The 25,384-nt window shown below is 49.1% G+C and overlaps 2 protein-coding genes across 2 annotated transcripts in view; one reads left to right on the top strand and one right to left on the bottom strand.

The window, feature by feature from the left end:
- HDAC1 (histone deacetylase 1) overlaps positions 1 to 13,992 on the top strand; it is a 33,443-nt gene extending 19,451 nt beyond the window's left edge. The window contains exons 8-14 of the mRNA XM_032227476.1: positions 319 to 427; positions 751 to 891; positions 1,673 to 1,781; positions 3,554 to 3,684; positions 11,578 to 11,730; positions 12,922 to 12,970; positions 13,299 to 13,992. Coding sequence (XP_032083367.1) covers positions 319 to 427; positions 751 to 891; positions 1,673 to 1,781; positions 3,554 to 3,684; positions 11,578 to 11,730; positions 12,922 to 12,970; positions 13,299 to 13,326 — 720 coding nt within the window. The 3' untranslated portion in view covers positions 13,327 to 13,992. The remainder of the gene's footprint in view (positions 1 to 318; positions 428 to 750; positions 892 to 1,672; positions 1,782 to 3,553; positions 3,685 to 11,577; positions 11,731 to 12,921; positions 12,971 to 13,298) is intronic.
- A 4,937-nt stretch (positions 13,993 to 18,929) lies between these two features.
- Positions 18,930 to 21,783, bottom strand: MARCKSL1 (MARCKS like 1). The gene is made up of 2 exons (XM_032228648.1): positions 21,493 to 21,783; positions 18,930 to 20,411 (listed from the first exon to the last, which is right to left on the bottom strand). Exons 1-2 carry the CDS (start codon positions 21,592 to 21,594, stop codon positions 19,773 to 19,775), a joined length of 741 nt encoding a protein of 246 aa, XP_032084539.1. The 5' UTR covers positions 21,595 to 21,783; the 3' UTR covers positions 18,930 to 19,772.
- Positions 21,784 to 25,384: the final 3,601 nt, after the last annotated feature.

Here is a 25,384-nt window from a genome sequence, read left to right as displayed (position 1 = left end):
GGGACGGGGTGGGAGAACCCCGAGCTTTCCGGGTTGAAGGAGCAAGTTTCAGACTACCTGTTCAGCACCGACAAGCCCTTGGTCTCCTTCAGGTCCTGTTGGTGGGAGGAGATGGGAGGCTTGTCCCTGGTCTGCATGGAAGCATAACATGAGATTGGAGCTCTGGATGGCTTCCATGGGGGAATGGGCTTTGTTGAAGCTATTGGGCTGGCTTTTCCATCTCTGCCAGAGGTTGTGCTGAAAGGAAGGAGGTCCTAATGGTGACCATTCAGGTTCTGGTCATTATTACCATGCTCAGGTTTTTTTTTTACTGGCTAGGTGATGTCTAAAGTGATGGAGACCTTCCAGCCGAGTGCCGTTGCCCTGCAGTGTGGCTCAGATTCCTTATCAGGGGACAGGTTGGGTTGTTTTAATCTGACCATTAAAGGTAAGAGAGGTTTCTTGGAAGGGGGCAAGTGGTGATTTATTCAGGGTGTCTTCAGCATGCTTTGCTGGTCAAAATCAAAACCGTGTGTTCTGTGAGGGGCCTCTCAATGTTTTGCGGGAGTGCAGGAGCATCTTTGAAAGTTGGATATTTGTGTCTTATGGCACAGTGAGAATTAAGGGTCCTCTTTAAGACAAAGTGCTCTGAAATGCCTCTTATCATGGTTTCGTGGCTCACTTGGGTTGTTTTGCTCCATCATCATTTTGCTGATTGGTTGCTTAAATTGGAACTCACTTCCAGCAGGCTGATGCTCTTCCTTCCCCCAGGTCATGCCAAGTGTGTGGAGTTCATCAAAAGCTTTAATTTGCCCATGCTGATGCTGGGAGGCGGCGGCTACACAATCCGTAATGTGGCCCGGTGTTGGACGTACGAGACAGCTGTGGCGTTGAACACCGAGATCCCGAATGGTAAGGAGGACCCTTGTTTAGCTCCCCTGGGGAGGGGGGCATAGACAAGTCCTCAGGGAATCCCATCAGGGCAGCAGCTGCTGAGCTGCTTGAGAATTACAGAGTCAAGCATCAGAAAACCAGCCAGCGCTGGGATTTGGGGTGAGTCTCTGGTAAAGATCAGAGTTACACTTAGAAGGTGAGTTTAAGGCTTTCCCTACCTCAATATTTGTGGTGGAATCTGGCAGTGCTGAGTTGCAGGAGGAGAGGGGTCTTTCACAAGGAGCTCAGAGACAAATCAGCCTTGAATCCTTGGTATGCAGAAAGAGACCCTGGAAGGATCCTCCCTAAAACAGCAGGATTTATCTGATAATTCTGCAGAGTTGTGTGTTTTGCTCTGGCAAGATTCCTATCTATGGGTGAACAGCAATAAAGAAACCGTTCTGAGCAATTCATTCTGTCGTTTTTTTGGTTCCTTGTGCCTGAGTCTTGATGCCATGGGGACTCTGATGCTACTTGATAAAGGCGTAGTAATTGCCAGTGGACATTGTTTTAGGTTCATTTGTTAATTTTACAAAGTGCATTTTGTGTAATCTCCAGTTTTCTGGCAGCATCTGCCTTCTGCTTTGATTGGGCTTGGAAGGTGTCCCAGTCCCCAAAAAAACTTTGATGACCCCGTGATTGTTTGAATTTTGAACTTTCTTCAGCACCATTTGGAGGCCGTGGCTTTCCTGTGTGTTCCTTTGAATTGCCTTGATGCAGGTTTAACACCCTAACCTCCATGCTTTGAATGCTTCCACAGAGCTTCCTTACAATGATTACTTTGAATACTTTGGCCCGGATTTCAAACTCCACATCAGCCCTTCCAACATGACCAACCAAAACACCAATGAATACCTGGAAAAGATAAAGTAAGTCCGTGCATTTATTTTTGGGGTGGGGGATAGATTTTTGCTGAGGGGCTTCTGCTTCACTTCCTGATGAAGTGGACAAGGCCATGAGAGCGGTGAGTGCCGCCACGTGTGCACTGGACCGTGTCCCTCCTGGCTGGTCGTGAACAGCAAGGAGGTGACGCGGAGCTGGATCCAGGCAATGGTGAATGCCTCCCTTCGGGAGGGCTTCTTTCCGCCAGCATTGAAGACAGCGGTGGTGAGACCCCTCCTGAAGAAGCCATCTCTGGATCCAGCCATTTTGAATAACTACAGTCCAGTCTCCAACCTCCCCTTTGTTGGGAAGGTTGTTGAGAAAGTGGTAGCCTCTCAGCTCCGACGGTCCTTGGATGAAGCCGATTATCTGGATCCCTTTCAGTCTGGATTCAGGCCTGGCTTCAGCACGGAAACCGCTTTGGTCGCACTGACCGATGATCTCTGGAGAGCCAGGGATGGAGGTCATCCCTCCATCCTAGTGCTTCTTGACCTCTCAGCGGCCTTCGATACCATCGACCATGGTATCCTTCTGCGACGGTTACGAGAGGTGGGGGTGGGAGGCACCGTTTTTCGGTGGTTCTCCTCCTACCTCTCGGACAGGTCGCAGTCGGTGTTGATCGGGGGGCAGAGGTCAACCCCTAGGCCCCTGAAATATGGGGTCCCACAGGGTTCGGTCCTATCCCCCCTCCTGTTTAACATCTACATGAGGCCGTTGGGCGAGATCATTTGGCGGCACGGGATAAAATACCATCAGTACGCGGACGATACCCAGTTGTATCTGTCCGCCCCGTGCCAACTCAGTGAAGCGGTTGACGTGATGTGCCAGTGCCTGGAGGCTGTCAGGGTCTGGATGGGGGTTAACAAGCTTGCGCTCAATCCAGACAAGACTGAGTGGCTGTTGTGTTTCCCTCCCAAAAATTTGGTTAGTATTCCATCACTCAGGCTGGGGGGTGAAATTTTACGCCCCTCAGACAGGGTTCGCAATTTGGGAGTCCTCCCAAGCTGACCTTAGAACATCATTTGTCGGCTGTGACCAGGGGGGCATTTGCCCAGGTTCGCCTGGTGCACCAATTGCGTCCCTACCTGAACCGGGAGGCACTCGCAACAGTCACTCATGCCCTCGTGACCTCAAGACTGGACTACTGCAATGCGCTCTACATGGGGCAGCCCTTGAAGAGCATTCTGAGTCTTCAGCTGGTCCAGAATGCAGCTGCGCGAGCGATTGTGGGTGCACCTCGGTACACCCACGTTACACCTATCCTCTGCGAGCTGCACTGGTTACCGATTGGTCTCCGGATATGCTTCAAGGTGCTAGTCGTCACTTATAAAGCCCTTCATGGTATTGGACCTGGGTAATTGCTGCCAATTACCTCCCAAAGACCCATTAGATCACACAGGGCAGGCCTCCGGGTTCCGTCTACCAGCCAATGTCATCTGGCTACTACCCGGGGGAGGGCCTTCTCTGTGGCAGCTCCGGCCCTTTGGAACGAACTCCCCGCCAAGATTCGGACCCTCACCTCTCTCCAAGCCTTCCGAAAAGCCGTTAAAACCTGGCTGTGTCGGCAGGCCTGGGGTTGATGAGTTCCCTTCCCCTCTTGAATCGTGTGGCTGTTGGTTGTTTTTAAATGCCTTGTATTTGTAGTTTTTGTGTTTCCCTTTCCCTCCTTGGGTTTGTGCGCCGCCCTGAGTCCCGCAGGGAATAGGGCGGCATATAAATAAAATGAAACCTAAACCTAAACCTGATTCCTCGATTGCAGGCAGCGTCTCTTTGAGAACCTGAGGATGCTCCCCCATGCCCCCGGGGTGCAGATGCAGCCAATTCCGGAGGATGCTGTGCCGGAGGAGAGTGGTGAGGAAGAGGAGGAAGATCCTGACAAACGGATTTCCAGTGAGTATCAAGCCCAGAGGGGCCCTTTCTTTCAGCTGAGGGCTTTTAGAAAGATGCCTCTCAAATAAGTCCTGAATATGGCTTACTCTTTTCCTTCCATCATCTTCCTCTGCTCCATCTGTATTTGAATGTACCGTATTTTTCAGAGTATAAGACGCACCTTTCCCCCCTAGAAAATGTGAAAATCTGGGTGTGTCTTATACACTGGCGCATGTGCGGGACTTGGATGGCTGCCTGGCTTCTCACTCTATAGAAGCCAGTGCCAAATATAGAAGATCTTGAGAGCCCTTTTACATTTCTAACAAACCTTCCCGGTGGGGCTTGATCCCAAGAATCACGTAAGGCTCGACTATCATCCGGTAGCTATCCGTGGCTGTCTCCCGAGCAGCGGAACTGCGGCGGCCTGGAACGGCGATTGCGGTGTGAGGGGGAAGATGGCGGCGCCACGCTGCTGAACTGCAGCGACTGCAAATCTTTTGGCGTCCCTCCCCCCTTCCTGCTTGACTGACTGATTGATCCGAAAGGTGCGGTGAGCCTGGGGACTCAATTTCAGCTGTGAAGAAGGTGGGGGCATCGCAAACTTTGAGATCGTGGAGCGGCGGATCGGACGGCTGGCTGTGCCTGCCGCCGCCGTAGCCGCCCCAGATGCCTCCTCCCCCTCCCCTGTTCTATTCTGCTCGCCTCGCTGCCTGCTGCCTTGCTGTCCTGCAGTCCTCTGGGGAAAAGATCTGGCCGTTCGTCTGACTTGTGTGGTTGCTCGGGTGAAGAGGAAGAACGACGCTCTGAATTCCGTGTTCCAGCCGAGGAAGCGAGAGGCCTGGATGCCCCCCATTTTTTTTCCAACTTCTGGCCTCCGTGTCATTATAGCCGCCTCCAGACATTACTCCTTGTCTCCCTCCCCAGCCATCAGGAAGCCTTTACCATCTCCCTAGCCGCTTTGACTCTTCTCTACCTGGCCTGTGTCCGATGCTCCTGCCTGTAACATCTGCTCTCCCCCCACCCGTCTGCCGCCTGCCATTGCTCTGGTTAGTTAGATAGGTTTAGATAAGAAATAGATATAGTTAGTTATAGGCATAGGTATAGTTAGATAGTTAGATATAGTTTAGAAATAGTTACGAGGGCAACGGCTGGTTGCACCCGGGGGTGCGGGAGGGACTGAATGGCAGGGATTAGGCTAGGGTCAGGGCTTGAGATGGAGTTAGGGCTGGGCTATGGCTGGGTTAATGTAGGATTAGTATTAGATTAGGCTGGTGTTGGGCTAAGATTGGGTGGGGTTAGGGTGTAGGTTAGTGTTAGGTTAGTGTTGGATTAGTTTAGATTAGTGATTAGGTTTAGGAGTAGGGTTGGGGGTGGGTTGGGATTAGGAGCGATAGAGGATGGCGGCTGCAAGGGCGCGGACTTGGTTTCGGAAAGATCAGCGCTCTCTCCCCCACCGCCTAGAGCGGCTCAGGCCAGTTTCAGACTTTGGCCCCCCAGACTTAATATCAGGAAAGAAACTTTTGTGCATGCGGTGCGCTGACCTTCTTTTGGACTTTAAGAGGGGTGAGACTGACCGGTTGCTACTTGTGAACATCAGACTTTCATGCCTTACCCTTTCCCACGTACGGCTACCCTGTACACTATCGAATTTTGGTCTGGTAGCCGTGGACGTATCTCAGGGACATAGAGGAGAGAGAGGAGCGGAGCAGTTCTCTCTCCACTTTTACATCATTGTTTGATAGCGCACTATTGCAGTGCTCCGTGCATTTTAACGTATGGTGAGTGCTTGAGGTGTGACTGTGATGTATGTATGTACCCACTTTTATCATATAGCTGTATTTGTGTTTTTTAAATTGTTGTGGGGGAGTGTTTGTTTGGATGAGTGAGTACGTTTGAGAAGGCTGGGACTACAACCGGGTACCTCCTACACTGTGTGCTTTGCAGAAGTGTTGGGGGGGGGGCGGTTTTAACCCCCAGCCTTAGAATGTATGGTTCGAAGGGCTTGCCAGGGATGTCGAAAGCCCTGGGGGAGGGTGGGGGGGCCTATGGACACGGGAGTGGGCCGGAGCATTACGGTCTTAACTGGGAGGGGCAGATATGGTGGGCACTTTAGGGCAAGCCATTACCGGGGAAGGAGGGTTCGCTATGTTACAGAGATCCCTCCTTCCGGCCCTATTAGTCCCACTCCAAGGCCAGATGGTGCGAGTAGTCAGGGCCCTGGTCTCAGGCTGCTGTTGCTAAATGCCAGGTCTGTGGTTCACAAGGCTCCCCTCGTCCGTGACTTAATTTTAGACGAGGGGGCAGACCTGGCATGTATTACTGAAACCTAGCTGGGCCCGGAGGGAGGAGTCCCCCTCACCGAGATGTGCCCAGAGGGTTTTCAGGTGCTTCACCAGCCGCGACCGCAGGGAAGGAGTGGGGGAGTGGCCGTGGTTATCCAAGAGTCTTTAGTTCCTCGTAGGATCCCTGCTCCGGAGCTTGTCGGGTGTGAGTCCTTGCTGGTGAGGTTGGACCCTGGGGGTCAAGTGGGCTTGCTGATAACGTACCTGCCTCCCAACAGCATTGCAGCAGCCCTCCCCTCGCTCCTCGAGTCAGTAGCCGAGCTGGCAGCTGAGTTCCCCAGGCTTATGGTGCTGGGGGATTTCAACTTGCCTTCGCTTGGCGAGCACTGATGGGGCGCAGGAGTTCATGGCTTCCATGACAGCCATGGGCTTGACCCAAGTAATTCGGGATCTGACTCACTTGGCGGGTCACACACTTGACCTCGTATTCCTCTCGGAGCAGTGGAGTTGCGATCTTGGTCTGAGGGGTATTGAGATCTTGCCCCTGTCGTGGTCGGACCACTGCCTACTGAGGCTTGACTTTCGGAGGCCAATCCCCCACTGTAGGGAGGAGGAACCGATTAGGTGGTTCCACCCCAGGCGCCTTATGGACCCTATGGGCTTTCAGACGGCGCTTGGCATTATACCTGATACTCTCGCCCGCAATTCGGTTGGGACGCTGGTCGCTGCTTGGAACTCGGCGGCGGCAGGGGCCCTTAACCGGATTGCGCCTTTACGGCCGATCCGAGGCAGTGGATCCAGGAGGGCTCTTTGGTTTACTGAGGAACTCCGGGAGATGAAGCGCCAAAAGAGACGCCTAGAGCGCCGCTGGAGATCCAGTAAGTCCGAGTCAGACCGAGCACTATTAAAATCCTGCATCAGAGCCTACCTCCGGGCAATTCGGACGTCAAAAAGAACTTACATTGTCGCTCTGATAGCTTCCGCTGAGTCACGCCCAGCCGTCTTGTTTAGGATAGCCCGTTCCCTCCTTAAAGGGAGGGATTCGGGCACTCCTTTACAAGGCACGGGATAAAGTACCATCAATATGCGGACGATACTCAATTGTATCTGTCCGCCCCGTGCCAACTCAACGAAACGATGGATGTGATGAGCCAGGGGCTGGATGCTGTTAAAGACTGGATGGGGGTCAACAAGCTTGTGCTCAATCCAGAAAAGACCGAGTGGCTGTTGTGTTTCCCTCCCAAGAATTGGCCAAGTACTCCATCTCTCAGGCTGGGGGGTCAAATTATACGCCCCTCAGACAGGGTTCGCAACTTGGGAGTCCTCCTGGACCCACAGCTGACCTTCAAACATCATTTGTCAGCTGTGACCAGGGGGGCATTTGCCCAGATTCGCCTGGTACACCAGTTGCGTCCCTACCTGAACCGGGAGGCCCTCACAACAGTCACTCGTGCCCTTGTGACCTCTAGGCTGGAATATTGCAATGTGCTCTACATGGAGCTGCCCTTGAAGAGCATTTGGCGACTCCAGCTAGTCCAGAACGCAGCCAGGCGAGCGATAGTGGGTGCACCTCGGTTCACCCACGTAACACCTATCCTCCGCGAGCTGCGCTGGCTACCTGTTGATCTCCGGGTGCGCTTCAAGGTGCTACTTATCACCTATAAAGCCCTTCATGGTAGTGGGCCTGGGTACTTGAGAGACCGCCTACTGCCAATTACCTCCACCAGACCGATTCGATCGCATCGATTAGGCCTCCTCCGAATCCCATCTTCTAGCCAGTGCAAACTGGCAACTACCCGGAGGAGGGCCTTCTCGGTGGCTGCTCCGTCCCTTTGGAACGAACTCCCCGTAGAGATTCGGACCCTCACCACCCTCCAATCCTTCCGCGCTGCTGTAAAGATCTGGCTGTCCCGGCTGGCCTGGGGTTAAGATTATAGCCCCACTCGAATGGTGTGATTGTTGCGTTTTTTTCTCTTTTAATATGCTGTATTGTTTACTGTTTGTTGTTTCCCCCCTCCCTTTTGAATTGTGAGCCGCCCTGAGTCCCCTTAGGGAAAAGGGCGGCATACAAATAAAGGCAAAAGTAAAAGTAAAGTAAAGTAAAGGTAAGGCTGAGGAGTTCGTCCAATTTCTCGCGGATAAAGTGGCTCGGCTTCGGGAAACCTGGACTCCAATTGCGCAGAGCCAGCTGAGGTACCGGGGGAGGGTCTTGAGCGACATCGTTGGATTGATTTCCAGTCTGTTACTCCTGAGGAAGTGGACAAGGCCATCGGAGCAGTGAGTGCCTCCACATGTGTACTGGACCCGTGTCCCTCCTGGCTGGTTGCGAACAGCAGGGAGGTGACACGGGGCTGGATCCAGGCGATAGTGACCGCGTCTCTCCGGGAAGGGTCCTTTCCCCCCCCCTTTAAAGGAGGCGGTGGTGAGACCCCTACTGAAGATTGGGTCTTCATTTATCTTCCACAGATAAATTGGGTCTTCATTTATCTTCCACAGCCTGCTTGATCCTCTTCAATTTCAGTTTAAGCAGTTCAATTGGGACAACATGCTGTAGAGGTCTGAACAATATCCTGATGGCCAAGTCTTTAATCTGACTTTAGGGCTGATTTTTTTGGACTGGATGGCCACATTTAATATGCGTGGCCACCAGATACTGCTGTCTAGCTCACAATCCCTGAGGATCATTCACTCTATTGGACTGGTTTCAATCTTCTATAGTACCCCATTGCTACACAGATATCTATTGTGGCATTTCTGGGAATTTCCTCTTGTAGCAGAGATTTACAATAGAAAGTCAATCTTGTTTTCTTTGTCCTTGATTATTCCTGGTGCCCTGTTTCATTATCAGGGCTCAGTAACATCATTTTGCTGGTGATTGGTCATCTTTGATGACTGGAGAGAGCCCACCACAACACAGTGTCTTCTAGTGCTTCATCCCGGATACCCTTCAATGTTCATGTCCCATGCTTCAAATGAATTTGGATAAAATGAAGATTTGAGTTTTGGCCGATTGTTTTTTCTAGTCGTCTATAGTGCTTGTCCAGTATTTGTTTCCAAAGTTCCTTAATTGACCCAGTTTTGTCCACCTTTAGGTTCGATTGATGACCAACTAATTCTGTCTCCATTTCTCACAAGGGTGGCTACGTTTTATTTGATGAATACTAATAGGACGGGCTGTTTCTGGCGGAGCAGACTGCAGCTTTATTGATTTATGTCTCTGTTGTTTCATGCTTCAGTTATGGTAATCGTCTACTGGCTTGCAGTCCTGATTCCTCCAGAGGGGTGCCATTTGGGACCTTCCACGCTTCTCGTGCACTTTCCTGACACTGCCAGGCTCTTCATTGGATCCATACTTGATCCAGAGCCCAGAATCAATTGCAGGGGTAGAGTTTTAGCCCTCTGATTACAGTCTTCAATTCTGCCCCATTTCTCCCACCACTATCCTGTTTGCTCCCTATGTTCCCTTAGCAGTTTTATCTGCTGATCTGGCCCTAGAAGCAGCTTCCTCTTTCCTTCTGCCTTTGTGTTGCCTTAATGGCTTTTCAAAGGGGTTTAAAGACCTTTTTATTTGACTGAGAAGTTACTCTGGAGTTGTTTATCCCACCCTGTTCTTGTTAATGGTGGCAATTTCCAGACTGGTACCTGTTTTAGTCTAATTTTAGTGGCATCTGTACTCGAGATCCTGTAGGAATTTTGCTTTAAATTGGTATGGGGGTTGTGTTTGCATTTATTTTACCTGTGAATAGTTGCTTTGTTGGATTTGTTGTTAGGTAAAGGTTCCCCTCGCACATATGTGCTAGTCGTTCCCGACTCTAGGGGGCGGTGCTCATCTACGTTTAAAAGGCGAAGAGCCAGCACTGTCCAAAGATGTCTCCGTGGTCATGTGGACGGCATGACTAAATGCCAAAGGCGCACAGAACGCTGTTACCTTCCCACCAAAGGTGGTCCCTATTTTTCTACTCACATTTTTATGTGCTTTCAAACTGCTAGGTTGGCAGACGCTGGAACAAGTAACGGGAGCTCACTCCATTACGCGGCACTAGGGATTTGAACTGCCAAACTGCCAAGTTTTCTAATCAATAAGCTCAGCATCTTAGCCACTGAGACCCCGCGTCCCTGGATTTGTTGTTAGGGGATTATTTATCCTGGATGGAATTTTTGTGATTATTGAGTCATTTTGAATAGCATTGCATCTTGGGAAAACTGTAACCAATAAAAATAATAACAGTCATTTTTATTTTTGCAATTGGCATTTTAAAATGTTATTCCTTATAAAATACAGTCTCTATGGATGGTCAGTATTATTACTGGTGCTGTTATCTTGCTTTTTTATTTTTATCCAACTATGATGAACATACCTAACACTTCTTCCTCCTCCTATTTTCCTTACCACAACAGCGCTCTAAGTTGGGTTGGGCTGAAAGAGAGGGACTGGCCCAGAGTCACCCAGCCAGCTTTCATGCCCATGGGAACTGTAGGAATCTTCTGGTTTTTAAGCCTTCATTTAGAACACTAAACTGACTCTTAGTTTAGGGTTTGCTGTATTTTTCTGAGTATAAGACTCACCGGAGTATAAGATGCACCAAGGTTTTGAAGAGGCTTTTTTTTTAAAAAAAAAAAGGTAGGTAGAAGGATAGAGAGGGAGAGAAAGAGTAGGTAGGTAGGTAGGGAGAGAGTAGTTAGATAGGTAGGTAGGTAGATAAAGGGATAGAGAGAGAAATAGACAGAAATAGAGAGAGAGAAAAATACAGTAAGTAGGTAGGGGGGAGAGAGAGAGAAATAGAAAGATAGAGAAATACAGTAGATAGGTAGGGTGAGAGAGAGTAGGTAGGTAGAGGGATAGAGAGAGAAATAGAGTGAGAGAGAAATACAGTAGGGAGGGAGGGAGGGAGAGGGAGAGAAATACAGTAGATAGGGGGAGCGAGAGTAGGTAGGTAGGTAAATGTTTTCAGGTGTATTTATCCATGTGCTGGAGAAGGGAATTGCTGACAATCTGCAGCACCCAAGACTTTGTTCTGCTGGCACAGCACTTGATCAATGTAATTCTCATCAGTTAAAGAGCTTTCCAAAAGGGGGAAAAAAGTTTTTTCACTCTGCAAACCTCCCCAAAACGGCCCATTTTTTTCCAAAAATGGGCCCGTTCCCCCCCCCCCAAAAAGGCATGAATAGCCTGGGGGAGCTTATAGGGTACTGCTGGGGGCTGGGGGAGGGAAAGGCACATATTTTGCTCATTTCTACCCTCCCCAGCGCCCCAGGAGCTCTCTGAAAGCGTCCATAAGGGTATGCATGGCTATTTTGGTGAAGGAGCGGAGTGTTGGAGGCAAAAAAATGCTGTATTCGGTGTATAAGACGCATCCAGATTTTCAGCCTCTTTTTTGAGGAAAAAAAGGTGCATCTTATAGTTCAAAAAATACGGTAATTAGGGTTTTTAATCTTAGAGTCCTTGTGTTTGACTCCCATTTTTCCTTGTAGAAAACTCAGGTTTTGTCAACGCACTAATGGATGGACGTCTAAGGACGAGACTTACTTCTTGAAGAAAAAAATAGAATAATTTTAGCCTTCCTCCTCCTTTGTATGAAACGTAAAGCTGCTAACGTCCTTTTCTTGCTTCTCCCCCCCCCCCCCCCCACAGTCCGCTCTTCAGACAAGAGAATCGCCTGCGAGGAGGAATTCTCGGACTCGGAGGACGAAGGGGAAGGGGGTCGCAAAAACGTTGCCAATTTCAAGAAGGCCAAACGGCCAAAAACAGAAGCAGAAGAGAAGGAGGAGGAGGAGGAGAAGAAAGGTAGCAGCTATTTATTTGTGGGGTAGCACTTTTCATCCTGCCTGATTGGTAGAATATGCTTATTATGGGGATAACCCCCCCCCCAAAAAAAAAATAGTGGTAGAGCTTACTTTTCCAGCAAGACCTCGAATCTCCCATCCAGTGAAAACTAGTTCCACTTTGCCCTTGCAGAAATGTCATGCTGAACTTCAACATGTGTTTTGGCCTCCCGGACTAAAACTGTGTAGTTGTACTATCTGAGTAGGTGCAGATTGTTTGTTTTTAAGCAGTGACAAGTTATCACCTCTGTATTTGGACTTTTGGCTTGTATCCTACTAGGAGTACAAGTAATTTCGATTTTATGACCGTAATGGAGGCTGGCCATTATTTTTGCCAAAATAATACATTTATGAGAAAGCTTGAAGTACAAACCTCATTATGTTTTTTTTCTCTCCAATTTATATTACCATTTGAGGCAGCAGGCCGTATTTACTTGTTAGGTTAGAGTTCTAATGTAATCTTTTCAGTCATCACTGGCTTTCCAGTTACCTTTTGTTACCTCCTGGTGCCCACATGAATTCCACAACTAAAATTGTTCACTTTCACAAAGAAAAAAATACAGGATCTATTAGCCAAATTGTTATCCTTCTGCCCTCAGTTTCCATAATAGCCTTAGAAAATAATTAGGGAGGGTGGTCAATTTGGGTGTGGTGCACATCCAAATTGACCATACCTAGGAATGGTATAGAAACAAACAGGAACAAAAACAAACAGAATGGAATAGAATAGAATCAGAGTTGGAAGGGACCTTGGAGGTCTTCTAGTCCAACCCCCTGCTCAGACAAGAAACCATATACCATTTCAGGCAAATTGAACTACACAGCTGTGAAAACTCCAGCTGAACTGGGCCACCCGTCTCCCTGTGCCTTCTCCCTCTCTCTCTCTCTCTCTCTCTCTCAAATATGACTGGTACTTTCCCCAAAAGTCAACTGGACCCTCTTGGGTTCACCCCCCCTTTAAAAGAATTCTTTTCTCATCCAAAAAGCTGCCTCAGTTCTTCTTTTTTAGTTCTTCAGTTCAGAACTAAGGAAGCTTCTTGGATGACAAGGGAAATGTTTTCAAAGGACACCCACAGCATGTTAAAAGGTGTGTATGTGTGTGTGTGTGTGTGTCCTATAACAGAGGAACAGGGTTATGTGTTCCTTCCTACAGAAGTAAACGAGGAAGAGAAGAGAAAAGAAGAACCCACAGAAGCCAAAAGGTGAGAGATCCTGGAATGCGGGAGGCAGTGTGTCACCTCTGGAAATCTCTTTCTGTAGCTCCCAAACCTGGCTCCTCCTCCTCCTCCTCTAAAGGAAGCCTTTTTCACACCTGCATGAAAGGGCTTACTTCCCTATGGTCATGCTGTCACTCTTCATGCAAAAGGGAAGCTGGAAATTTGGGGAGGCAACTTCTCTGGGGCTGGTTTGGGTTTTGCAAAAGACAAGGACCCATTCCTGGAGGAATGTCTGCTCAGTCCGTTTAGAAACGAGAACCCTAACCCTCACGCTTCCCAAGCTAATATCTTGGGCCCTTTATTTCTCCAACAGCATAAAGGAAGAGGTGAAGTCCACTTAAGAAACGTTGGACAGCTGGGGAACACCACAGCTCCCTGGTTCCCTGATTCGGCACTCTGGTTCCCTTGCCACAAGATTTGTATTTTATATGTTTGTGTTGATTATTTCTCTAAATCTTTGGGGGACTCGGCTGCCCTTCCCTAGGTGAGATGCCAGGACAGTCTGGAACCTGCTTATCCCAGGGGGTGCCGTTTACGAGATTCCTGCTTCTCATGCCCCCCTTGCTTTTGCATTGGGGAAATTTGTGTGCTTCCTTTTGGAAAGCAGCCCCCGAACTTCCCTTTGCTTTGTCCTTGCTTGTGTTTTTAAAGGATGATTCTCTTCTCGGAGAAGGTAATTTTTCAGGGGAAAGCTAATCATCCATTCTCCTTTTCTTTTACTGGTTTAATGAGGTATGGATACAGCCATAAAACTCTGGAAGAGTTATTTGGGATGGGATGTGGGGGTGGGGTGGGGTGGTGGAGCCCAGAATTCCAAGCCATTTTACCCTACCCGTCTATAAGCCTAGGAAAGGTTGATCCCTTTTGAGGAACCATGAATGTAAACCATGGTTTATTTCCCCAACCCCACTGGTTTATTTCCACACTTAGTCCCTCTAGGGCAGTGTTTCTCAACCTTGGGGACTTTAAGTCCTGAGGACTTCAACTCCTAGAATCCCCCAGCCAGCTGGCTGGGGTTTTTGGAGTTGAAGTCCTCAGGACTTAGTCGCCAAGGTTGAGAAACACTGCTCTAGGGGTATCAGCTCTGGAGTTGCAGGGGAGGCCTTGGTCTCATCCTGCTTGTAGTAGGAAAGAATCAGGGCTTCTCCCTTTGGAGCCATAGATGTCTCCATTAGCGATGCCATTTGATCCCCGATCCCCCTTTTTAAACTTGTCTTGGGGCTTTTGCTTATGAATGAACATGAGCCACGGGGGGGAGGGGGGGCGCTTAGGACATCCACCCTGTTGCAGGATGGTTCTACAGATGGGCACCTTCCCAAAACAAAGGAACCAGCCCAAGCCTGCTCCCTGTTCCTGAGGCTTGCAGGCGGGCGAGGTTTCTGGGGAAGCAAGGAAGTGGGAGATAGAACAGAATGTCACTGTCTGGGGTTGACCCCAGCAATGCTGCTAATTTTGCCATGTCCCTCTTTCAGGGGTGGAGGGGGGGAAAGGTGTGGTTTTATTTTTTTAAGCCTTTTTTTTTAATTGCTTGGATGCAAATGCCCTCCAGTTGTTCTTACTCTTTGATACTTGTATTGGTGAAAGAAAAGATCATTGTATATGTGTGTTCTGGGGGTGGGTGGGATGGGAATATATATACAGTGTTTTTTTAAAAGAAAAGCTTTTTATTTTCATTTTTGCAGGGAAAAAAAGTCTTTGTAATAAAATGGATCTGTTTTTCTGTTTTTGGCGGTGAATTCTTGCAGGCAGCGATCTCCCAAAGTGTATCACTACTGGAGCAGCCCATTTGAGTATCCCCCAATATTTCTTTTGCTCTGGGATCCTGCCCTCAGTGAGGTCAACGGTTGCTGCACAGGGCCGCCCTAGTGCTCAGCGCTCATATGAAACAGGCTTGTTTTCTAAGCTTTCCCCCTTCTCACCCCAGAAAAGTCCTGCCTTCAGGATAATACAGCCCAGAACCGTGATGGCGTGTGCGCTGGCCAGCTGATCGTATGATGTACATGTGCACCAGAACCCAGAAGTTTGGCTTTTCTGGAACACTGCCCCGATGAGAATGCACACATGACATTACCGTGCGTCCTTTTTGGCACCCAGTGGTTCGCCATCAGTGGTCTAGAATTTGGTACATGTATCCAGAGAGTGATAAAGATGGAACGATCTATGGAAGTAATGTGCAGACAACATGGAAGTGCAGCTGGTAAAGCATGGGCTCCCCCCCTTTAGGGGAGAAAAGGGTTACTGACAGCAGATACTACTTGCTTCGGGACCAGGGCTGTCAAAACTCCTGGCCCATGAGCCAGATGCGTCATGCGCTGGCCACGCTCGATTTAGCGAAGGGGAAAGTACCAATAAGTCATGTGACGCCACTATGACGTGAGTTTGACACCTGTTCTAGACAAAAGTGTAAAACAGCTGGGAGGTTCTGGATTCTAACAAACTTGGGAAACTAATGGCCTTCTCAAGTGTGGCACATTCTGGAACTCCAGAGGCAGCAGTTTACCAATTGTGCCAAACTTTGGCTTACTTAAAAGCAGTTCTAGTTTAATGCTGCACATAAACCCAGTTTGCATATACATGTTAGGTAAAGCTTCCCCTCGCACACATGTGCTAGTCGTTCCTGACTCTAGGGGGCGGTGCTCTTCTCAGTTTCAAAGCCGAAGAGCCAGCACTGTCCGAAGACGTCTCCGTGGTCATGTGGCTGGCATGACTCAATGCCGAAGGCACATGGAACCCTGTTACTTTCCCATCAAAGGTGGTTCCTATTTTTCTACTTGCATTTTTTACATGCTTTCGAATGGCTAGGTTGGCAGAAGTTGGGACAAGTAATGGGAGCTCGCGGTCCTAGGAATTCAAACCGCCGAACTTTCTGATCAACAAGCTCAACATCTTAACCTCTGCGTCCCTACTATACATGTTACTTTGCACCTAAATGGGCGGAGGTTCTGTCTGACCAGTCTCTCATGCAGAATGCCACTCCTTCAGTATTCCAACACCTCCAACTTTTGATGTTCCCTATGAGCTGCTTGCCACACTGAAACATTTTAGTGTTGTTTTATCATCAATTTTGCTTGTGGGGCATGGTTGTTGGAAAGGTGCTCAGAGCCAGGCATTTTCCAGTTTCCGTTGTGAAATTGACCAAACCCCGGGGGGGGGGGGGAGGGAATTGACCCCACTGAGCAGAGCACTCAGGAAATCATAGGATGAATGGGCACCTGTTTTTTGCTTCCTTGGAGGAAACGATGGTGCTCTGCTGGCAGATCAGCCAAAGCTGGATTTAAAAGGTGCGAAAGCAGTATGAACAGTGGGACCAGGTAATCTCTTCATAAGCTCCGGCAGCTACGCCCAACACACCCCATTGAAACTTTTGTTCTGGCTGCTGCATCTACAGTAGTTTTTTTTTTTAAAAAAACGCAGCGTATTCAGAACATCCAGGGAGAGTCAAGTGTGGCTAAGGAGTTGAACTAGGAACAGAGAACTTGGGTTCAAGTCAAGATGCACCCTAGTGACTTGGGTTAGTCAACAGGTTCGATATGAGACAAAAGGGGGGAGGGTAGTGAGAGTAAAAGTCCAAGATTCAACTGCTGTGTTTCTCAACCTTGGCAATTTGATGTCTGGATTTCAACTCCCAGAATTCCCCAGCCAGCAAATGCTGGCTGGGGAATTCTGGGAGTTGAAGTCCGGACAACTTCAAGTTGTCAAGGTTGAGAAACTGTTCTAGTGTCTTCAGCTTCTGAGGAAAAGGAGGGATAAGAATTTAGTAAGTCCCTGGTACTTATCATTTGGAGCCCTTTTTCAACTGGAAGTTCATTCAGATTCTCCATCAACATCTCTTCTGGATGGAACAAGAAAATGTTTGTTTTTTTCTTACGTCTATAGTTTCCACCCAACAACTCTCATCACAAGGCTGGTGCGTCTCAACTTACCTAAAGAGCAAACCATGTGGTTTGGGAAGGATGAAAGCCATAGCGAGAAACCACAGCTAAGAACCCTTTTAGCGCTTACATCACCATTTTACTTGAATCCCCAGAAGGATTGGTGGCCTAATAAACAACTGTTTGCCAACCATTATCGCCTATTCTCTAAAGACCAGGAATTGTTTTGTTCAAGGACGGCATTGCAGCTGCTTCTCACAGCAGCAGGTAACTAAAGGCCAAAAGACTTCACCAAATTCACCCATCTCCCACTTGCACCCCGAATGTGCCATTGCTGGTGCCAGAACAGTAGGCGCATTGATTCCTTAGGTTGATCGAAGACCCCGAATGGCTTTTGAAAACTGATCCGCCACCAGCAGGTGATAGTTGCAAGGCCCAATTGTAACAATTAACAAAAGGAACAGATTTTGGGCAGGGCAAGTTGCTTTATTTAAAAAAAAAAACCCAAGCCCCAAAAACAAACACTGATTTTGTTGGTGGCTGCTGGGATTGGAGGAATTAGTGTGATTAGTCCTCCATAATCCGATGTACTCCTGAAACATTGCACTACACCTCCTATCACCCTCAGCCAACACAGGCTGCAGCTTGTCTTGTCATGCTTTCTAATGAAGGGCACGGAGTGCTGATCAGCAAAATATTCTCTTCCCATTTGCTCACTGGCTCTTCCCTGAAGTCAAATGATTTGCAAGAATTGAGGCAAGAAGCCAATATATAAATAGACAAACATGATGAAATACACAAGAATGTTTGGCCATCCCTGTCCCCAAACAAGACCTGGCAAGCCAATTAGAATAGGTGCTGAGCTCAAGACTTGTCAAAATAACAAATTACTTGGATGCTGCTTGATCCACCTACCTTGCTTTCTAGAATCTCCCACCCCACCCCCAATAGCCCAGAAGGCTAATCTTCTGTCCAGAAGGACCACCATCCTTTGTGTCAGTATTTCTCGGCCCCATGACCTGTGCAGTGGGCAGTTAAAACCATATGCCAATACATTCTTTTGGCACTTTTGTCTGCCTCCCACCACTATGGCAGGGAACCTGCAACCAGGGACAGCTTGAGAGTGGTTGGTTCCTATAGCTGCAACTCCCTGCCTCCCTCCATCTTAGGCAGGAGAAACTAGGACTGCTGCCTCATGGTGATTAGCAGGCGCCTCTCCCTGATCTAAGATGAGTTAAAATGGCTGCCAGAACACATTCCAGTTCCAGCTCCTGTCAGAAATGCTTCTCTTACTCTCCCCCCCAACCCAAGCTGCAGTTTTGAAAATCCACTGAAGTGCTTTCAACATCTGGAGCCATTTGTATGCAGCACAAAACACCATGTGAAGCCCATCCTATCATCCCCCCCTGGAGATTCCAACAAGATTTACTGGTATCCATTCAGACATGCAGAGCCAACGTTTACACTAACTGCTAAGGCTGGAGAGGATAGTTCTGCCTGAAGAGAGATGCATGCGGAGTTGAGTAATGAGGGGCTCCCTTGCTTGGAAAGGCTGATGGCTGGAGAAAAAGCCATCTCCGCTGCTTGCCTGGCCGCCTATTCATTGAGCCACACAGGTCAAGGCAGGGAGGAAGACCCTATGGAGGCAACTGTAGTGACATAGATGTGTCTCTTGCAGGAATTCCTACTCTTTACAAGAGACTCCTAGAGTGTTCTCCAACAAGCCTCTTAATAGCCTATGAAAGAAAGCGGCATGCATGATTTAAGACTCCACCCAGATCTGTCCTGAAGCTTAGGGCTTCTAAGGAAATTGGTCTGCCCTCTCCTGACATGTAGCTTGAATGGAGCAAATCTATGCCTGACTGTGATAGGCACAAGCCATTTCTTCTTGGCCCCAATTCTGAGGCATGCAAGTGCCCTCCAAATGCAGGAGTTCAACTTCCATTGAAGAATTGGAGAATACAGAAAGAGAAACCAGCATTCCAAAGGAAAGGATATCTGGGAAAACATGAAGCTACTCAATTATTGGCCACTTGGCCAACTGCTAGAGAAAAGGACCCAACTCCGATCCATAAAGGGGTCACCATTTATTCTTTTCAAATGTTACAATAAGACCCATACGACTTTTGTTTAGGAGTTAGAAAACTGCAGATCAGAAGTAGGGTCATTAAAAAATTATTTACAAAGACAAGAAAATGAAAATTTAAAGTCACATCATACAGCCAGCCCTCTCCCTCAACCCTCTCCCACCCCCTCCCTAAAGGTTCCCCCCCCATCCCTAAATAAGCCGCCAGTAATTCTCCCTCTGATGTCAAATTAAACACAGTGGACTTACACGCTGCTTTATGGTTTTAAAGCCAAGAGCAAGACATTATAAAAAACTAACCAGATTAGCTTTTTAAATGGTTGTTTCTATAAAAAGCACAAAATATTTTTAAATGAAGTCAGAACCAGGAATGTAAACCGAGATAGAGAATATCCGTTTTGAAAAACGGGTCAGTTGTTGCTGGTTTGTTGGACTTTTTGGAGAAAAAAGAAAAGCTGCTTTTGAAGATTAGTAGAAACAGAAGATCTGAGGAAAAAGAACTTGGTGTTAATAGCTGGAGTCTCATTCAATGGAGCAATTTCCAGTTTTTGTCCAGGATCAGTTATCTCTCCATATAGTTTTAAGGGGGGGGGGGCTTTAGAACTCCTGCTTGAGGGACAATGGGGAAAAAGTCAGGTGTTTTTTTTTCCTTCACTGTGTGTGGAGACACTGTGGAGAGACAAAGCTTGCCATCTCAATGCAGAAGGCCTGTGTGTGTGGCGGGCATGTGTGGCATGTGGTCAAGGCAGTAGTTCTGTGGGGTTGTTGGGATTGGAAGGATGGCACAGTTCGCTTTCCGATGGGCAGGAGGTGGGCAGCTAAGTCAGCTCTACTCTTCTTTCTGCTCTGCAGCAGCAGCCTGGTCGGCCACAGCGCTAGGCTCCACTTCCACAGATGTTGAGGTTCCTTCTGGCTTTACATCCCCCTGGCCCTCACTGGAAGGCAGCTGCTGAGGCTCTTCCTCCTCCTTGGCTGGCCCCTCGCTGCCATCTTGCCGCTTGGCCACCGGTTCATTGTCGGGAGCAGAGGCCACAGCGGGGGTTTCCTCGGGGGCCTCTGTCTCCTCTTGGGGCACGCTGGCCTGCTCCCCCTCCTCGGTGGCAGCAGTGGCTGGCTGGTCCTCAGCCTCCGCTGCTTCAGCCGTCACCTGCTGCTCCTCGCTGGGAGAGGAGGTGGCCGACACGTCCCCGGCTTCCTTTTTGGCTTTCCGGAAGGAAATGCCACTCAGTTTGAAGGATTTTTTGAACGAGAACCGCTTCTTCTTCTTGGGGGTCTGCTTGGTGGAAGCAGCTTCGTCGGGTTTGGCTTCCCCCTCAGCCACCGGGGCTGGCTCTATGGCATCTCCGCTGCCCATCTCGGCCTTGGCAAGCTCCTTGGGGGCCTCCACCGAGCCACTGCCATTCAGGGAGCTCACCTCCCCATCGGCTTTCGGGGAGACGTCCCCATTGACTTTCACGTGGCCGTTTTCCTGGAGGAGGAAAGAAAAGGGACACCAGTGTTACAGCTTTGAAAAAGCAGCTCAGCATCTGTGCATCCCCTCCGGCTGCCCTCCCCCACAATTGCAAGAGGGGAAAAACCGCTCCCCCGTAGTGCCAAGGGATGAACCCTGGCAATAGCAGAGAACCTTGACTGCCCTCACACAATGCATCACTCCAGGACTGAATTCATGCATTTTTCTGGGCTTTCCCCCAGCATTCAACCCAACCCTCCAAATGACCCGCTTTATCCAACATATGGAGCAGCAGAAAACTGACTGTCTCCTGTATTTATTCTTCCAGAAACCCGGCTGGTTTTCCTCCCATCCGGAGCGCAAACAATCCCGCCCGGACTCGCCGTTCCTGGGAGGCGGCCGCAACGTCCCTCCCCGAGAAAGCAAGCCTACCGCGCGCCGTCGCTAGGGGGCGCCCCGCTCCCGCCTGGGTTGCAGCGCCGACGCCGCGCTCAGGCCGCAGGAGGCGAAGGGGTAGGAGCGGCGGCGCGGCTGGGAATCCCCCGCTCTGGTCAAACAGGCGGGGAGGGGGGGGGCGCCTTTCTCTCCCGATGCAAAGCCCCGCCATTAGGCCGGAGGGGGAAGGATGGGCGCAAGGCGAGAGGAGCCCCCGCGAGGGCCACGTTAGCAGAAGCGCTTCCCGCCCGTCGGTCCCTTCCAGGCTCCAGCGCCCCGCCCCGCCCGCCAAGCCAGAGGAGCTCCGGGCTTCCTTGCAAAAGGGCGGAAACCGGGGGGGGGGGGGCGCTTCTTCGCCGTCGCCTGCAGGGAGCGCGACCACCGCCCGGGAGCGCCGCCCTTGCCCGGGAATGCGCGCAATGCAGCGGCGGGACCCAGCGCGACGGGCCCTTTGTTCCCCGCCGGGAAGGGATGCGCTCCGTCTACAGGGCTCCGCGTCGAACAAAGGAGCAGCACGCCGGGCGGGCGCTGAGAAGAGGCGGCGGGGCGCGTCTGGCGGGCTCCGGGCGACCGTTTCGAGAGTCTGCCGCGCCCCACTCGGATGCGGGCGGCGGCGGCAGCGCGGGGAACAATGGCCGTTGAGCGGGCGCGTCCCCAGACCCACCTGGCCGTTGGACTTGGCGGGCGAGGCGTCGCCGGCAGCAGCAACGGCGGCGTCCTGGGCCACTGCCTCCCTCTTGGCGGCTTTGGAGCTGTGGCTGCCCATGACGGCGCGGCGGCGGGCGACACGGGCGCAGGCGGCGATGCGGGAAGGAGCCCCGGCCGCCTCAAGGGACTCTGCGCGGTGGAGCCAGCCCAGGGGGCGCCGCGTCCGGGCGTCGCTGGCACGGAGGGCTCCCAGGCTCGGCCGTTGCAGCCTCGGCGCAGACCCTGCCTGGCGCGCGCTCCCTCTGCTTGCTCTGAGCCCGGTGCGCAAAAGCGGCGGCTAATAAGGCTGCCGCACGCGCGGGGGCGGGGCCCGGCGCCCGAGTCCCGCCCGGGGGAGGCGGCCAGGGGGGGCGGGGGGCTTCTCTCGCTCGCTGGGGCGGGGGGCGCTGCAGGGCGCGGCCCTGGCCAGTCCCGGAGACCCTCGCCGGGCAGCGCCTGAACAGCCCACGCATGCCGTCCCCGCTTGAGCCAGTGCGCCTGAACATGTGCAGAGGGCGCTTCTCTGCCTCGCGCTCTGCTGGAACGCTTGGTAAATCAAGTTCGGGTCCCAGGCGCAGGGCCGGGGCTCGAGCATATGGCCGCTCCCGTCGGCTGACTTTGAGGACATACCCCTCCCTCCTTCTTAGGATGGCTCCCCTTTGGTTCGGGATGTGGAAACCCCCCGGGGCCCCCTCCGTGTTGACGCTACTGTAAAGATGCTGATCAAGTTGGCTTAATATGGTTTAGCGGATGAAACACGGTCCGCTTGGGGTTGACAGCATAGGTTGGAGTGTGAATTATGGACAAGTCCCAATAGTTGACTTTGCATAGCAACATCCCGAGTTGAACACACGTGCAAACTATAGGATGGCTTAGCCTGATGATTGCATCTTAACTTTCTTAAGGGCCAAAACTGCCTTTCTTCAAATTTTGCTTCTTTCGCTTCCTGGCTTAAATCTGAAGGTTCTGCATTCAGTTAAGGAAGTTAAGTGTTGAGCTGCTGTTAGGGCTTTATTTTTAGAATTTCACAAAATGCCAATTTGGTAGCACAGAAGGTGGGATAGAAATTTGTGACTGGCTGATTTTAATTAGTATACTTCCATTGACTGTGCGTGATGTTACGACTTTTTGGATTAGATCGGTCTCTTGAAGAGCTGCCGAGGGTCATCCCTTCAAAATAAGTGGACAAGATTAGATCTTTCATGGACATTTCCCACCACAATAATAATGGGCTGAGCAAGCTGGAAGAAGTTAAATTTAGGATAGTAGGCATAGTTAGGAATAATGTGTGTGTGGTGCTTTCCTTTATGTGCTCCTGTTGGCTAATGAGGCCCCATCCACACACATACAAGTGCTACCTCGGTAGTCAACCACTTTGAAACTCATCAAATTTGGTATTCAATTTCTTTTTGTCCTGGTATTCACCATTGGTTTGGTAAATTTTGTCCTGGTATTCACCGTTCGTTTGGTACTCAACACACATGCTAGAACTTGTTGGTGTCTGTTGTCTTGTGATTCACTATATTATTCCTTAATGGGAAAAAATTGTTTGGTACTCATCATTTTTGCTATTCATTGTGCCTCTCGGAACCAATTGACAGCAAGTGTCAAGGTACCACTGTACTTTTCTCCTGACTCCCAACCTGTGGATACCCATTGCAAAAATGACAACATATTAAAATTTTAAACAATGAAATGATGCCTTCAAACCTGCTGTTGATACTATTTGATTGTTTCTGGCTGCAAGAGAGGAAGAGATCTTTTCCCCTTGAAAAAGCCAGAGAGAAGATTTGAGTGGGTGTAGCTTTCAAATGTGAAGTAAGGGAACTTCCTACTGCAGAGGCAGTATACCCCTAATCTCCATTTGTGAGTTTCCTGGGGACATGTGGTTGGTTGTGCTTGGAAGTGAGAATTTTTTTATTTCTGATGCAGCCATTCCTGGGACTTTGTACAGTATTTACCTCTCAGATTGTAAAATACTGTACCGCTTTCGCTTTGAGTTGTTGTCAGTTTCGTAAGAATTGACTTGTCTGCACACAATACGCAAAGCCTCTTGCCAAGACTGTCCTGTTTTTTTTTTTAATGGGGGGGGCAGGGTGTGAAATGGGGTGGGGGTTTAAGGAAGGGTTTAAGACTGGGTGAAGGTGAGAGAACATGACCTCACTGTGATTTAGTTGATTAGATTATCAGTGGAAACTGATTAACTTCCACCCCAAGGACAGGCTTGCAACACCAGACCCCTTTTCTTCGCAGAGGGGCACATTAGGGCACAGGAAAGCCATGGAGAACGCTGGCCATTTGTGGGTCTGACCCCTTTCTCTCTCCTGCTGGGACCCAGGTTGCCAGAGCAGAGAGCAGCTTCACCAGGTCAAGGCCAGCTCCCAGAACCTCAAACAACAGAGGTCCTTTTATTGCTCTCCATCAGGTTGCGTCTTGGGCTGGAAGAGAATTAAGTGGTTTTTTAAAAAAAATAAAGTTTTTATTTTTTTTAATACAAATAACATTTATGAACAAAGCATTGTCCAAGCTGTCCTCTTTTACATCCTCTTTTATACATAATCCATTTTACATCATGATTCTATTTCCAATTTGAACTCTATTGTTCTCTTCTCATATTTTCCATCTTAAACTTCTTGTTATATAAACAATATTAATTGCCCCTTCAAAGTTATACCAAATTATCATTTCATGATTCCTCTTTTCATCTATTTTACCCTAATGAAACCATCTAGTTTTTTTTTTTTTTTTTTAGTTCCTTTTTCTTCTATTCTTGTTCTTCAATTGAGCCCTCTTTTACTATCTTCTATTTCCTGGTCTCTGAGTGCTCCATCTAAATTTCTAGCTTATCAGAACTAAGGGAATTGAATTCCTTCCCTTGGTTGGGTCCTTTCCATTGGAGCCCTTGGAGGTCCAAGAAGAAAGACCTTCTGGCTTTCAAGAGATGAAAGATGCTGGGGTGGGACTTCATTATCTTTCACAAGCCACCTCCCTCCCTAAAAAAAATATTGGTTTCAAGCAAGGGGCATCCTTAGGGTGGGGCTCAGAAAAAGTTGAGATAGTGATCATAGGTGCTGTGCAAACCATATAAAAAAGGAGGGCTTTGAGAGAGTGATTCTAGCCACCATCTTGATGTTTCTGATGCACCCTGGAGATAATGTTTCTGTTTTTATAATTGTATTTAAAGATTTTTTTTCCAAGATAAAAACTAATATGAAAGACAGGAGAGAGGGAGGAAGCTAAAATGCATGAAAGAAAGTAAAAGAAAAATAGAAATAAAGAAGTGGTTTCTGATGTTTACAGCAATTATGACTAGAATTATAAATTTACCCATTTCACTATATTTACAACATGTCTCTCTTCTGTCTATAATCTGTCCTATCTGTTCATAAAAACCATAAATCATCTGTTCCATTTTTTTAATTTTTTGCTAAATTCCAATTGGGATTTCCAGTCAGCACTCAGAGACGAATTTTTAAATCTAACTGCGTCGTGATGTCATTGCACAAATGGCCACTTGTGTATTGATATAAGAGGCAGGTGATGTCATGACGGATTTTAATGCACCCCATTGGTATGTTTAATAAAGTATGCAATTCTTTTCTTCACCACGGACCCCCTTTAAACATCTTTTGTCGCCACAGAATCCCCCCAAGATTTAAATCACAACATTTCTTCAAGCCTTTGCTTGAAGATCACCCCCCACTGGGGTCCACAAACTACAGGTGGAGAACCACTGCAATACATCATACATACAGTACACATCAATGTTTTTCAACCTCAGGAGCTTTAAAATTGGTACATTTCAGCTCCCAAAATTCCCCAGCCAGCATGGCCGTTGAAGTCCATCCATCTCAAAGTTGCCAAGGTTG

Source organism: Thamnophis elegans, chromosome 12 (genome assembly GCF_009769535.1).
Source record: "Thamnophis elegans isolate rThaEle1 chromosome 12, rThaEle1.pri, whole genome shotgun sequence".
In the NCBI taxonomy this organism is placed as follows: Eukaryota; Metazoa; Chordata; class Lepidosauria; order Squamata; family Colubridae; genus Thamnophis; species Thamnophis elegans.
This window is presented reverse-complemented; position numbering and strand designations above follow the sequence as displayed.

Bases quoted from the DNA above. Each gene is read 5' to 3' on its own strand.
- MARCKSL1 (XM_032228648.1), bottom strand. From the start codon at position 21,594: ATGGGCAGCCACAGCTCCAAAGCCGCCAAGAGGGAGGCAGTGGCCCAG. The intron at 20,412-21,492 runs GTGGGTCTGGGG...TTCCTCCTCCAG, and splicing joins CCGCCAAGTCCAACGGCCAG to GAAAACGGCCACGTGAAAGT.